At 42.3% G+C, this 14,301-nt stretch overlaps 1 protein-coding gene across 1 annotated transcript in view; it reads right to left on the bottom strand.

The window, feature by feature from the left end:
- Positions 1-1,548: 1,548 nt before the first annotated feature.
- LOC145396079 (uncharacterized) overlaps positions 1,549-14,301 on the bottom strand; it is a 102,463-nt gene continuing 89,710 nt past the window's right edge. The window contains exons 6-9 of the mRNA XM_080269545.1: positions 5,202-5,280; positions 3,378-3,558; positions 2,090-3,014; positions 1,549-1,704 (exon numbers count right to left, since the gene is read on the bottom strand). Coding sequence (XP_080125671.1) covers positions 1,549-1,704; positions 2,090-3,014; positions 3,378-3,558; positions 5,202-5,280 — 1,341 coding nt within the window. The remainder of the gene's footprint in view (positions 1,705-2,089; positions 3,015-3,377; positions 3,559-5,201; positions 5,281-14,301) is intronic.

Raw genomic sequence — 14,301 nt, 5'->3', positions numbered from 1 at the left:
CCATAGTGATGAAAGGTGATGCTAAAAGTTGCCATAGTGATGAAGGATGATGTTAAAAGTTGCTATAGTGATGAAGGATGATGCTAAAAGTTGCCATAGTGATGAAAGGTGATGCTGAAAGTTGCCATAGTGATGAAGGATAATGCTAAAAGTTGCCATAGTGATGAAGGATGAAGCTAAAAGTTGCCATAGTGATGAAGGATGATGTTAAAAGTTGCCATAGTGATGAAGGATGATGCTAAAAGTTGCCATAGTGATGAAAGGTGATGCTATAAGTTGCCCTAGTGATGAAGGATGATGTTAAAAGTTGCCATAGTGATGAAGGATGATGCTAAAAGTTGTCATAGTGATGAAAGGTGATGCTAGAAGTTGCCATAGTGATGAAAGGTGATGCTAGACATTGCCATAGTGATGAAGGATGATGATAATGTTGCCATAGTGATGAGGATGATGCTAAAAGTTGCCATAGTGATGAAAGGTGATGCTATAAGTTGCCATAGTGATGAATGATGCTAAAAGTTGCTATAGTGATGAAGGATGATGCTAGAAGTTGCCATAATGATGAAAGGTGATGCTAGACGTTGCCATAGTGATGAAGGATGATGATAATGTTGCCATAGTGATGAAGGACGATGCTAAAAATTGCCATAGTGATGAAGGATGATGCTAAAAGTTGCCATAGTGATGAAGGATGATGCTAAAAGTTGCCATAGTGATGAAGGATGATGCTAAAAGTTGCCATAGTGATGAAGGATGCTAGAAGTTGCCATACTGATGAAGAATGATGTTCGTTGTTGCCATAATGTCGAAGGATGATGCAAGTTGTCAGTGTGCATGTGGGGGATGTGACTATGTGTGGGCCAGTATGTGGGTGATGGGGATGTTCTTGTTGCTTGTTGTCGATGTTGTTCTACCCTTGTCATGCCTAGCCCAGACCCATCGATCGCACGTAAACAAGTGCCCCTATGAGATGAATCCACAGTTTTCCTACACATCTCCAGCGTGGGGGGACAGCTCTTACCTATGCCGTCTTTCCACGCATGGGATTGGCTCTTGAAACTGAGGTGTGGCAATTGATATGAAAATTAACCCAGCATTGTGGCGGAGGTGAAGATGGAGAGAGTCTGAAGGTATGAAGTGAGCCTGAAAGTTAATGTTAAGAATAGGGGTAGACATTGAGGCTGAGAGTTGTCTTGAAAGTGAAATTGATGTCAGAGGTTACTTTCGCCTGTCAAGAGTAAGGGATGGTGCTGAAATTGGGAGCTGATGTCAAGGAATGAGGGATGGTGCTGAAGTTGGGAGCTGATGTCAAGGAATGAGGGATGATGCTGAAGTTTAGAGCTGATGTCAAGGAATGAGGGATGATGCTGAAGTTGAGAGCTGATGTCAAGGAATGAGGGATGGTGCTGAAGTTGAGAGCTGATGTCAAGGAATGAGGGATGGTGCTGAAGTTGGGAGCTGATGTCAAGGAACGAGGGATGGTGCTGAAGTTGAGAGCTGATGTCGAGGGCTTAGGCTGAGAGTGGGCATGGAGGCGTGGTGGTGGTGCTAGACATCCACATACTGGTGTAGATTTCCCCTCAGACACACGTGGATGGTGGAGGAACGACGCCAGCTACTATTCATGGTGGCTACAGTGACCGTCTGGGCTAACTCCCCCGCCGCACACTGGCAGCAATTGGTGTGTCGCTTACCTCGGCTCGTCTGCTGAAAAAAAAAAAAAATACCACACAGTTACCTTAAGTAGTTACCTTAAGTATTACGCGGTTATCACGAACTTGCCTCCTTAGTTTTCCATCTACGGTTGTCTTAAGTATTTCTGATTCACCTTGTACTTTCGACATTATCGTCACATAATTATTGGCTTAACATTAATGACAATACCATCAGTAAATTTCCACAAAACAGCTTATCTTACGCAATCACTGGGTTGCTATTAACATATCCACTTTTCTCTCTACTATATTTAATGTTATGGCAAGTACTGATGATTGCCTTCTGGTGCTATGTTGATTATACGTTCTAATTTGAGGTCAACGTGATTCATGACCTTGGCTCTGGTGTAAGTGCTGTATTGTGGTCTACTTACGGTGAGTTTTGAGAGTGAGAGTCTGGGGCTTCGGGAGCAGATGGTTGACGCAGGCCGCCCAGGGTCAGGTGAGGCTGATCCCACCGATACGTTGGCGGAGTCTGTGTTGAGGGGCAGTGAGGGGGTGAGGAGAGCCACATGGTCCCAGGTGGTGGGGCCAGTCTGCTCAAGCACACAATTAGGCGTAGTGGTGGGCAGCAAACCCCCGCCCCCACCCACATACGCCTGACGTTGTGGTCGTTGTGGGTTGACACGACGGTCGTATCGCTCCAACGACGACTCAGAACAGAAGAGTGCTGAGCGAAGAAACCGTCGCTTCTCTCTGTGGTATGTACAGTAGGTGATGAAGTGAGCCGGGATGATGCGGTCATCGTGCCTGAAGAGATCCGGCTCAGACAGGTTGGCACTGTCGCCACTGGGTATGGTGGTGGGATCTGGAGCCAGCAGACATGTCCAGGACTCACCATTTGCAGTGGCCAGGGGGATGGAAGCCGTGGCACCCATGGAGTTGGGTCGTGCAGTGATGGCGGCCAGGTAGCGTGGTACTGGCGTCACCTCAGACTGCCATGTCCTGTGAGGCGAGTCCCCAGGCAGCGCCAGCACTGAGTTAACGGAGACATGACGCGCTGCAGTGGAGGGTTTGTAGTGCATCTGTTGGTGTGTGGACGCCACGCTGGAAAACAGGTGCTGCAGTGACGACCGAAAGTGTGGGTGGCTCATGCCGTACACGATGGGGTTGTAGATGACCGAGGCCTTGGCGAAGAGGGCTGGCAGCGCCGACACCCAGGGAGTCAGCAGCCGCACGTCACCGAACTGACCGATGAAGCTGACAGTGGCGTACGGACTCCAGCTGATCGTGAACAGCAGGATCAGCGTCAGCACCATCTGAGCCGTCCGTAGGTCCGTCCTTCGCGTTGACGTGGACCTGAAGAATAAACATTTTTTTTTTTTTTTTTTTTTTTTGCTAATTACCCTCAAAGACAGTGATATTTTTTCCCATTTATTTAATATACACACACAACAGGACATTTTCACATTAACCCTATTTTTCTTTGGGTGGGGAGAGAGAGAGAGAGAGAGGGAGAGAGAGTGTGTGTGTGTGTGTGTGTGTGTGTGTCTGTGTCTGTGTGTACCATTTTGAACGAGAGACAGACAGACAGACCAAGATACACACACACACACACACAAAGGGAGGGAAGACAGTGGCAGAGACAGACGAGCAGACACACACACACACACACACACACACACACACACACACACAAGAAAAAAATCGCTAAGTGCTGACCTGGGAGTAGCGTGAGAAAGCAGGACCCTCGAGTGTTGAAATAGGGCCATCAGGATGTAGGAGTAGCAGCAAACGATCGCAGACACGGGCAGCACGAAGCCCCCGACCAGCAGGTACACATAGTAGGCGCGGTTACTGCTGCTTCTGCTGATGTAGTCCCAGGAGCAGGACGTCATCAACCCTGGTGCAAAATAAGCAGGGGTTTAGTTACAAAGTTGGCCATTTTCTGCTAAGCCGCGGTCACTGAGTAGCTAGTTTTTTCGACTGGAAATCTGCCGACCTTTTATCGCCAAGGTTCGAAGTCTGGTGTGGAGAGAGAGAGAGAGAGAGAGTGTGTGTGTGTGTGTGTGTGTGTGTGTGTGTGTGTGTGTGTGTGTGTGTGTGTGTGTGTGTGTGTGTGTGTGTGTGTGTGTGTGTCTGTGTGTCTGTGTGTCTGTGTGTGGCTCATATCCATCCACTTTAAAGGGTTGGTAGGTAAAGAGTACGTAGGGTAACAAGGTAAAGAGTGCGTAGGGCAACAAGGTAAAGAGTACGTAGGGTAACAAGGTAAAGAGTACGTAGGGTAACAAGGTAAAGAGTACGTAGGGCAACAAGGTAAAGAGTACGTAGGGTAACAAGGTAAAGAGTACGTAGGGCAACAAGGTAAAGAGTACGTAGGGCAACAAGGTAAAGAGTAGAGTACGAAGGGCAACGTTTAGGGGAGGCAACTGTGATAACCTGAGTAATTTAGTGGCTTTGTATCCCAGTGGGTGAAAAACTTGCCACCGACTCCACGACCTATTAAATATTCCTACTCGCTTCCGTTGTACATTTGCCAGTTTGTTTATCTTGGCCAAAAACTTCAGCCCAAAATTTAGAAGGGCAATGTCTGACCTCCCCAGTTTGAAAAGCCTCTCTCCTTCTCTGGTATAACTTAGAGAAGACATCGCCAGGCTGGAGAGGTTGAAATGAAGACGAGGCCACAGGGATACAGTCCGTTTGGGGTATAATATATGTGGCGGTGTTCCCAGTGTTGTCTTTTCGTCTCCTTTTGTTTTCATGTTTTCTTCGCTCTGTTCCCTTCCTCAGGCTTATACAAGGTGATCTATGAATGCCATTTGTCTTCCACTGCGCAGGGCGTTTTCTCGTGTGTTGCTGGAACGTCTAAAGCCAGCGTTACCAATGTCTGCCCTCCATTATTTAGTCATTCCCTTCTCCCACTGCCATATCCACAGGGCAATTTCTTGTGTGTTGCAGGAACGGCTAAAGTCAGCGTTATCAATGCCCTTTATTTATTTATTCCCTATCCCCACTGCCAATCCACAGGGCGATTTCTTGTGTGTTGCAGGAACGGCTAAAGTCAGCGATATCAATGCCCTTTGTTTATTTACCTCCTACTCCCACATCGACCCCCTCACCAGCACACTGAGCCGTCCCCGCAACACAAGGTACACCAGCTGACTTTCTTATGGAGCGCTAACAAACTGAGCTGTCCCCGCAACACACAAGATACGCCAAGTGACATTCGAATGGAGCGCTATTCCTAAACTAGCTTGCATATTTCTACCTTTGACCAGCCTAATAGGGGGATCTACGTAACATCAAGCATATTTTTTTAATTCAGGTTGTCGTGGAGAGAGTAGATTTATATATTTTCTCCATATATGCAACAACGGGCACATATGTTGGGGAGTCAAATTCTTTTCTCGCTTCCAAAAGTGATACACAGTTACACACAGCATCAAGCGGATTTACTTCTCGGATTTTATTGTGTAGTTTAACGTATTCTCTCTACAATAGGGCTTAAGCTCAAGGAAGTTTATAAATACAGCTCCTTCGACTCACCTTCAGGCACGTAGGAGCTCCAGCCGAAGAAGGGAGGAAGGGCGAGGGCTGAGCAGTAAACCCAGATGGCCAGGATGATCTGAAATACAGGACATACGAGGCTCAGTAGAGGAGGAAAAGGAAGAAAAGAGATGAAAAGGAGGAAAGGAAACGAAAACGATTAATATAAGGCTCAGTAGAAGAAAAACAGGAGCAAAAAAAGAGAGAGAGAGAGGGAAAATAAGAGGAGGAGAAGGAGGACGAGGATGATTATTTTATGAGTCCAATTACAGTCAGTTTGTCTTCATCTAACGGAACTGGGTCACTCTCCTAACCTGAATACTAAGCGTGGTTGAGTGAATTGCGATGAGTTATTGATATGAGGTAGGAATGAGTCTCCTTGGTTTTCAGTCAAATTAATCCTCCAGTCTGACTCAGGTAATAGATAGATAGATAAATAGATAGATAGAGAGACAGATAGAAGCAGGAAGTCAAATGATGAGAAGGTGTTGTGTTTGCGAGAAGCGAGCAGCGCTAAACGCTTACACGGAGGAAAGCTGACGACAGCGGCCAGTAAGGAGATGATGCAGTTAGCTGTCAGCAGTCCTCTCGTGAGAAAGTTCTGTTGCCATGAGGAACATACGTGACACACACACCCTACTACACCAGATTTTAGGAAAGAGAGTTTAGAAGGAGACAAGCGACCCTAGAGAGAGGTCGAGACGGAGATTAGCCTTAGAACAGAGAGAGAGAGAGAGATAGCGAGACAGGGAGGTAGCTACCCAGGACTTATACTATTATACCTGTTTAATATTTCCAAGACAAATAAAAATAGTCCCATACTATTCTTTACCTCTCCCGTCACTACATGACATCTGGTGGGGAAACTACTACAAGATATAAAAGCCGCTCGACCACAAGTCTAAAATATACTTCTCTACAAGTAACTACAAAGTCTTTATGACATTTGGTAGCAGCGAACGTATACGAACCTCGTCTACGAATCAACATTAAATTCCTACAAAATATCAAGATTGACAACAACCAACAATATCAGCTCCTGCCCCCTCCGTCTCCCAGATCATTACGCTGATGCAGAGGTCAAGAGATCACTCGACGCCTTGCAAGTAGCTTAACGACAAACCAGCAAATCTGCGGACATCGTCTCCGAATTAAAAGCAAATTTCTACAAAAGCAACCGAGACTACAAGGTTAGCTTCAGTTCTACAAAGTCTACAGCCATCTACAATCAACTACAGCCATCTACAATCAACTACAATTAACAACTCTACGTCGTCTGTATAATCTTCTACACGCACCTACAAGTAGCGGCAGTCTTCATCCCACAACGAGTAAATCACTAGAGAAAGGACAGAGAAAACTTCCACATAGAATAAAGGGAACAAACAAACGAAGAGTGAGACACGACTCACAACTCATCTTCACTCAAGTTACTCATCGCTACTCATTCACTCACCACAGCTACCAGTGTGGGAAGCCGACGTCACCATGTGCTGAGATGACATCACAACGCGAGTCTGCCATGCCAAGCAACGTGTGACTGACACCAGGCACTTCTCACCCACTACTCATTACTCATTATTCACATAGCTCCTACTCATATTCACTTATTTTCACAGTTAAGTTGGAAATTCGACGTTCTATGTTGAGGTTTGCCTGGGACAGCCGTTAACCACTACAAATACCAGGCCATGGAGTTTCCTGAGTAATATCGTCCATCAACACACCACTAGAATTATCAAGAGATCTTCAATCAAACCTGTATTTTCTTCCGAGATCGACTTTTGTATCGACACACCTCTACGATCTGTATCAAGTGGGTAAAATTATACTTGCTCATTTCTTCTCAGTGCTAAAATTAGCTATATTCAACTTATTTAATCATCTAGTTTGCTAGGACATAAATAAACAAGAGGCGTATTTCATAACATCATATCTTAATGACAGGAATATTTTCGCAACCACCCACGTTAATACCAGATGACACACAAATTGCCACAACATCAGACTCACAATTAAGAGACAGCCCACCCATTGTACAACCCACACCACACGTTATAGATAAGGAAACAAATACGGGAGTTTCGGATGATGAGTGGGAAACCCCTTCAGACGTTGAGAGTATCGACTTCGCAGCTGCCTTAAATACGTATGCCAATATACTTAACAGGGTTCACCGGTCCGGTCATACATATTCTACCATTCCCTCACATAACGATAAACTCGTACAAGTTGAATTAACAGGGCAATCATTAAATATGAATCAAGAAACAAATACTGCTGATCTAAAAACCACACCTCACGTTTTTGTGTATCACGAGGATAAGACTGCCCCAAAATTCTCTGGCACAGACAAGGATCGCATTGATGTCATTTCATTAATCAGTCAGTGCGAACAAATGTTCATCAAGCGCCACATACTAGATGAACAAGAGAAAATTGCTATTTTTTCATCTTGCATAAGCCAGGAAAGATGTCCAGCAAGCAATTTATTGCGCTCCGATAAGCTACATCGTGCTAGGACATATGATGAATTTAAAACTGAATTTCTGAAGAAATTTTCTGGAGGTATGAACTTCTTGCCAGGTATAATTCCAGAATTACATAAAATTGTAGATCTTGTAAGGGAGCACACTACAAACCATGTGCTCAGTGAAATAACTGCTGATGTCTCCACAATCAAGAGAACCCTATTAGCTACTCTGGAGAATTCTAAGTGGATAACAGATGATGGAAAGATGTCCCCAGACCTCGTCGTGGACATCATTGGTTATGTAGCTGCCTTGTGTAAATTACCTGATAGAACCCTGAAGATCGCCAAAACAATTGCGTACACCCCGGGAATGTGCTTACTAGACTTAATGAACGAGGTAGAGATGCAGTGCAGTAAAGCAGGTGTGGTCGACACACATGCACATTCTGGTAGAATCAGGGTACCTGAGACAGTATCAGCTGTGAAAACATCAACACCGACCCCAAACAGAGAACAAAATCGATCGCGACCTGAAATGAGGCAGCCCAAACAAACAAAGACGCCTAGACCTCGTTCCCACACGCCTTCCTACAGGCAGTTTCATAAGTTTTCGCGCAGCCCGAGCAGGTCTCGCGCTATAAACAACACTTTTTATGGGAAATCACCTCGTAGGTCACAGTCAAGGGATAGGTCCATTCTGTGTCATTACTGTGCAAAACCAGGACACACAAGGTATGAATGCTTTATCAAGGCAAAAGAGGATAATCAAAAGACACAAGGGTTTGGTCCTTACTGTAGGCATCATAGATACCAAGGGCACTGGACTAGTGATTGCAAAACAGTAGAAAAAATTGTGTCCATGTTCAAATCGGGGGAAGACCAAGTCATGACAAAAAACGAACAAACGTAAAGAAGAACAAGGTTAAACTTCACATAGGAGGCATGTTGGGAAATGATTGTATCTTGATACCAGCTGTATGTGAGGATCAAAACGTTTCCTTATTTTTAGATACAGGCTCTCCAGTGAACTTAATAACACATGAAGAACTAAATAGAATTCTTAAAAATAAAAAAGAAAGTAACTTTTCTGGATGAAGCTGATTTAGAATTAAACACAGTAGATGGTCAAGAGATTACAGTAAAAGGTATGATAAGATTAAATCTCAGTTTCACAGAAACTACAAGACCATTCTCTGCATTGTTCTATATCGTTGAAAACTTAGCAATTAAAGCTCATATGTTACTGGGCTTAAGATCCATGAGAACTGAGAACATAACTATACTCCCACAAATGAATGGAATAGACTTTGATAATGAATTTATAGAGGAAATACTTTCAGAGCCCTCACCGATTGGTAGAAGAGAGCCAAAAAGAATTGGTAATATTAAAGGCTTTAACAAACATACACAAACAGATGAGTGTATAGATCCACTTACACCAGCAACCCCATCCTCCAGAATTAGTGACCCAGATAACAGTACTGATTTATCAATTTTTCCAGCCCATCTCACTAATGATTTGGTTATACCACCTAATTCATACATGAAGGTTACCATAAAGAGCAAATTACGGAATAGTACTGTTCTTGTCTTAGAAGAATTATGTAAAGTAAAGGGATTGTCAGTAGAAAACGCATTATGTCATACGAACGACGAAGGGCTAACTCAGATATTCATTATTAATCACATGAATGGGGAAGTTCAGTTGAAGAAGGGAACTTGCATAGTTAATATTGAAAAATGTTTAGCCCCTGTGAAGGAAATAAATATTGGTGGAGTAACAAGTGAGATCAAATCTACGGATAGAGAAAGAATAAAAGAGAATTTAATTCACTCAGGTGAATTTGACGAAGAAAATGATTTGTTAACCCTGCTGGAAACACACAGGGACACCGTAGCATTGCCCGGAGAACAATTAGGGTGTACTAACTTGATTAATCACATGATTAATGTGCACCCAGAAACACCACCAATTTTCGTACCAGCTTATCGCATACCACACTCCCAACGTACACTTGCAAATCAGTATGTCGATGAAATGTTAAAGCTTGGAATTATTGAGCCTTCAGTTTCTCCGTGGAACGCTCCCCTTTTCTTTGTGCCCAAGAGAAATGGAGAAATGCGTGCGGTAGTAGATTACCGTAAACTAAATAATCACACAATCCCTGACAGATTTCCCATGCCATTGCTAAGTGATGTTCTACAGAATATTGGTCCTGAGAATAATATATTCTCGACCATCGATCTCCTAAACGGATACTATCAGATTCCGGTATCTCAGGAGTCACGTAAATACACTGCCTTTTTCAACAAACAGAGGCCATTATCAATATACAAGAATGCCAATGGGACTGAGGACAGCCCCCGGTACGTTCCAGCGTCTTATGAATTACGAATTGTCCGGAATTTTAGGACAAGGAATATTTGTTTATCTTGACGATATTATTATCGCAACGAAGAATATTAAGGATCATCTCAGGAAATTAGACTTACTCTTACAAAAGCTTAGTGATGCTGGATTAAAAATTAAACTTTCTAAATGCAAATTTTGCTTTAAGGAAATAAATTTCTTAGGCCACAAATTAAGCTCTGATGGTATTCACACCACTGATGACAAAATACAGGCAGTGAGAGATTTTCCTGAACCCACTACGACTGACGAAGTTAGACAATTTTTAGGTCTGGCTGGGTACTATAGGTCCTTCGTACCACAGTTCTCTCATATAGCCTTCCCTCTATTCCAACTACTCAAAAAAGATGCTGTATTCCAATGGGAAGAAGAACAAAAAGGGCATTTAACAATCTAAAAATTAAACTAACGAATGCACCTTGTTTAGCATATCCAGATTACACGAAATCATTTCTTATTTGTACAGACGCATCAGTTAAAGGATTAGGGGCTGTACTGATGCAGGAAGATAAAAGAGGAAAGAATCAACCAATTGCATTTGCCAGCAGACAGACAAGAGGTGCGGAGAAAAATTATAGCACTACAGACTTAGAGGCACTTGCAGTGATTTTTGCATTACAAAAGTTTCGAGATTTGGTATATGGTTACGAAATCCACTTATTCACCGACCATAAACCACTGGTGGGTATGTTTAAAGAAAAACTCCTTTCTGGGAGGAGAGCAAGATGGAAATGTACAGTTGAAAACTACAATGTACAAATACATTATATACAAGGTAAAATGAATATAGTAGCTGACGCATTATCTAGGAACCCGAACACAATTCAGGTCGCGGCGTTAGATCTCAAAGGAAATATCCCAAACCACGAGGATATCGCAAAGGCACAAAGACTTGACCCAGTATGGTCAAAAGTAATATACAAGTTAGAAAGTGGAGATGACATACAATTACCCAAACTTCATGTCCCACTTGAACAATTCACAATGGTCAATAATACATTATACAAAATTAACTCTAAACAACCAAAACGCCAAAGAAATACTAACCAGTTGGTAGTACCTAATGACATGATACCCCAGGTATTACGAATGATACACGACAGCCCACATGCAGGACACCCTGGAAAGGATAAGACATTCAACCAAGCCCAGCTATTATATTACTGGCCTTCATTACGAAGAGATATACACAATCATATAGACAGATGCGAATCATGTGCGAAACACAAAGGATACCCAATCACACCTGCACCGATGGGTAATTACCCAGTACCACATCAACCATGGGACGTTGTCGCTGTTGATTTACTCAAGATGCCATTATCATACAATAATAACCTATACTTATTCGTAGCAACGGATCATTTTTCCCGTTATGTCATTTTAGCTCCAATTAAAGATAAGACAGCAGAGACAGTAGCAAAGGCAATAACAGATAATGTAATATGTCGCTTTACTACCCCTAAGGTACTAATAAGTGATAATGGAGGAGAATTTAATTCTGAGATCTTACAAGAAATATGTAAACAATACAACATCAAAAAGGTTAACGTTTTGGCCTATCACCCAGCATCGAATGGGTTGGTAGAGAGACAAAATAAAAAGGTATTAGATGTGCTACGACACATTCTCAGTGAAAATTATGCAAGCTGGGATGATTGGATTCCCAGAGTAGAGGCCTCCATTAATGGGTCTATAAATAAATCCATTGGTGACACACCACATTTCATTATATATGGCACAGATAAAAAATTACCATATGAGCTCCTAGAAGGTGACAGCATGCCTATATACAATTACGATGATTACTCTAAACTCCGTTTACGTGAATTCCAGGACATTCACAAAAGAGTGCAAAAACAATTAACGATGTCCAAGGAAGAAATGACGGAGGCATTTAACAAAAAAGGCAAAAGATTCACCTATCAGCTTAGGAGACATTGTTTACGGAGTCATTCATACGAGAGACAATAAATTATCCCCTAAATTTGAGGGCCCATACAGAGTAATTAACATAAAGGCAAACAAAGTTTTAATTAAGTCACTTTCAAGTGGCGAGGAAAAACAAGTTCATATTGACCATTTAAAACGAGTTTCAAAGGAATTATCACATAATTATTCAGCCTCGGATACAACCGAACAGGTGAACGTACCTCAAGAAACCAAGCAAGAACACAACAATGATTACAAAAAGAAATTAAGGTCATATACCAAACAATCGAACATAGGTGCAACTATTCCAATGAAATCTACAGTACATCATTTACGAGAATTAAATATCGATTTAAACTCCTTCTATAAATGAAATAACAGCCAACCGTAACGCACATCATCACTATCATCAACCACAGCTTTATAGGAAATTAATAGATTTTTTTTCGGTAGGTTACGATGAAGGGACTTATGCTATGGATTCTCCTATACATAGTAAGGGTATATGCGCACCTAGACCCCAAGCATATAGTACGACAAGGATGCCTCATAGCTCCAACGGCCACGACTACAATCGTCAAGGACGTCATGAGTACTGAAATAAGTCTAGATTACTTGTATGACTTACCTACTTATATAGAAAGACTTGCGACGCCGATGCGAACTCTGGACTTCAAGATAGGGAATTATGTTTCACAATCACATATCACCAAGGAAGTGGATGAAATGGTGAAGTTAGCGAAATGGAAACTAGAACAGGCGAAGTCAACTATGCTCGTCATGATCCAAGATCTCCCATCTTATGGAACAGAGGTGCTGAGCGACAGGAACAACATCACACGTACTCGCCAAAAGCGCGGTTTGTTCGATCTGGGCGGCGCAATTCTTGGGAACATCTTTGGATTGGCTACAGAGGATGACCTTAAAGAAATAAACAAAAAATTTAATAAGATAGCTCAGGTACTAACATACCAAGATAAATTCATCACAGGACAGAACTCGGCAATGAAAACAATTGTGAAAAATCTGAAACAAGCAGAAAACGTAGCTCTCGAGAGTATAGATAAAATAAATGACTTGGAGGGTAACGTTACCCTTTTCCAGCACTTCTCCATCATCACAGAACATATTGACACGATTCTACTACAATTAGAGAACACTAGAGATCATTTCAGGGCACTTATGCAAGGAATTTCGAATGCTGGTGATGGCAAGATCACAAATGACTTACTCCCAGTTCATGAGCTACGTCAGATAGTTAGTCAAGGCATACATAAACATAAATTGAAGCCATTGTTCCGCAGTAGGGAATTTATGCAATATTACCCGTACTTGGAAGCAGCACTAACACCAACATCAGTGATAGTTCATGTACCATTCATCACGGAAGACCTGTTCACAGTATACCAAATACACCCCTTCCCCTATAGAAACAACAACACTTTAGTCATCATCAACATCAACACAGACACCGAACTCATCATGGTCTCCAAGAGACGAGACACTGTCACTTTCGCAAGTGAGTCAACGATTGAGCGAAAGTGCCGCACATCCTTACATGCTGTTCATCTTTGTCCTGCGTACATTTTCACGTTTCAGCCTACTGATACGGTCCCTTGTGAAATGGCTATCATCAGCAATAACAATATTCATCATCATTGCAACTTCACTTTTGCTCCAGATAAACTTGTACACCATCAACGCATTGGACACTCGCAGTTTTTTTATTTCCCTCATAACACATCAGTTTACATAGTCTGTCCAGATATACCACCATCTCATACATCAGCCTCAGGATTATACATAGCACCAGACTACTGTGCGGTATTTACACCATCCATGTCTACTTTTTCCACCATCAATCACTACGCCATCCTCAATCATACACACAAACATTTCCACCCACTGCCTGATATGGACTTAAACATGAGCACAAGTATTAAGCTGACTTCACCTAAGTTTGAAACTATGCAGCTGATCAATGAAACAATGAAGCCCTGGGAAGATTTGAGTTTGAGTATGTTCAACCCATATTATGTGTATAGCCAAGCACCTTCTGTCTTTATAATTATCTGCATTGTGGTTGCAGTATTGCTGTTGGCCATGCACAGAATGCATGCAAGAATTGCTAATTTGGAGTCATTGTTTAGTGGGGGGAGAGTTAACATCACAGTTAACCACCCTGAATGAAGTGTATATATTTTGTATATAGTATTAATTATATATAAAAAAAATAATAATAATAATAATAATAATAACACAAAGAAGAATGACCCATATATGGC

The sequence above is a fragment of the Coenobita brevimanus genome, chromosome 34 (genome assembly GCF_032717465.1).
Source record: "Coenobita brevimanus isolate Jiangsu-jjx chromosome 34, ASM3271746v2, whole genome shotgun sequence".
Taxonomy (NCBI): Eukaryota; Metazoa; Arthropoda; class Malacostraca; order Decapoda; family Coenobitidae; genus Coenobita; species Coenobita brevimanus.
The sequence above is the reverse complement of the archived record's forward strand: the minus strand, read 5'-3'. Positions and strand labels throughout refer to the sequence as shown.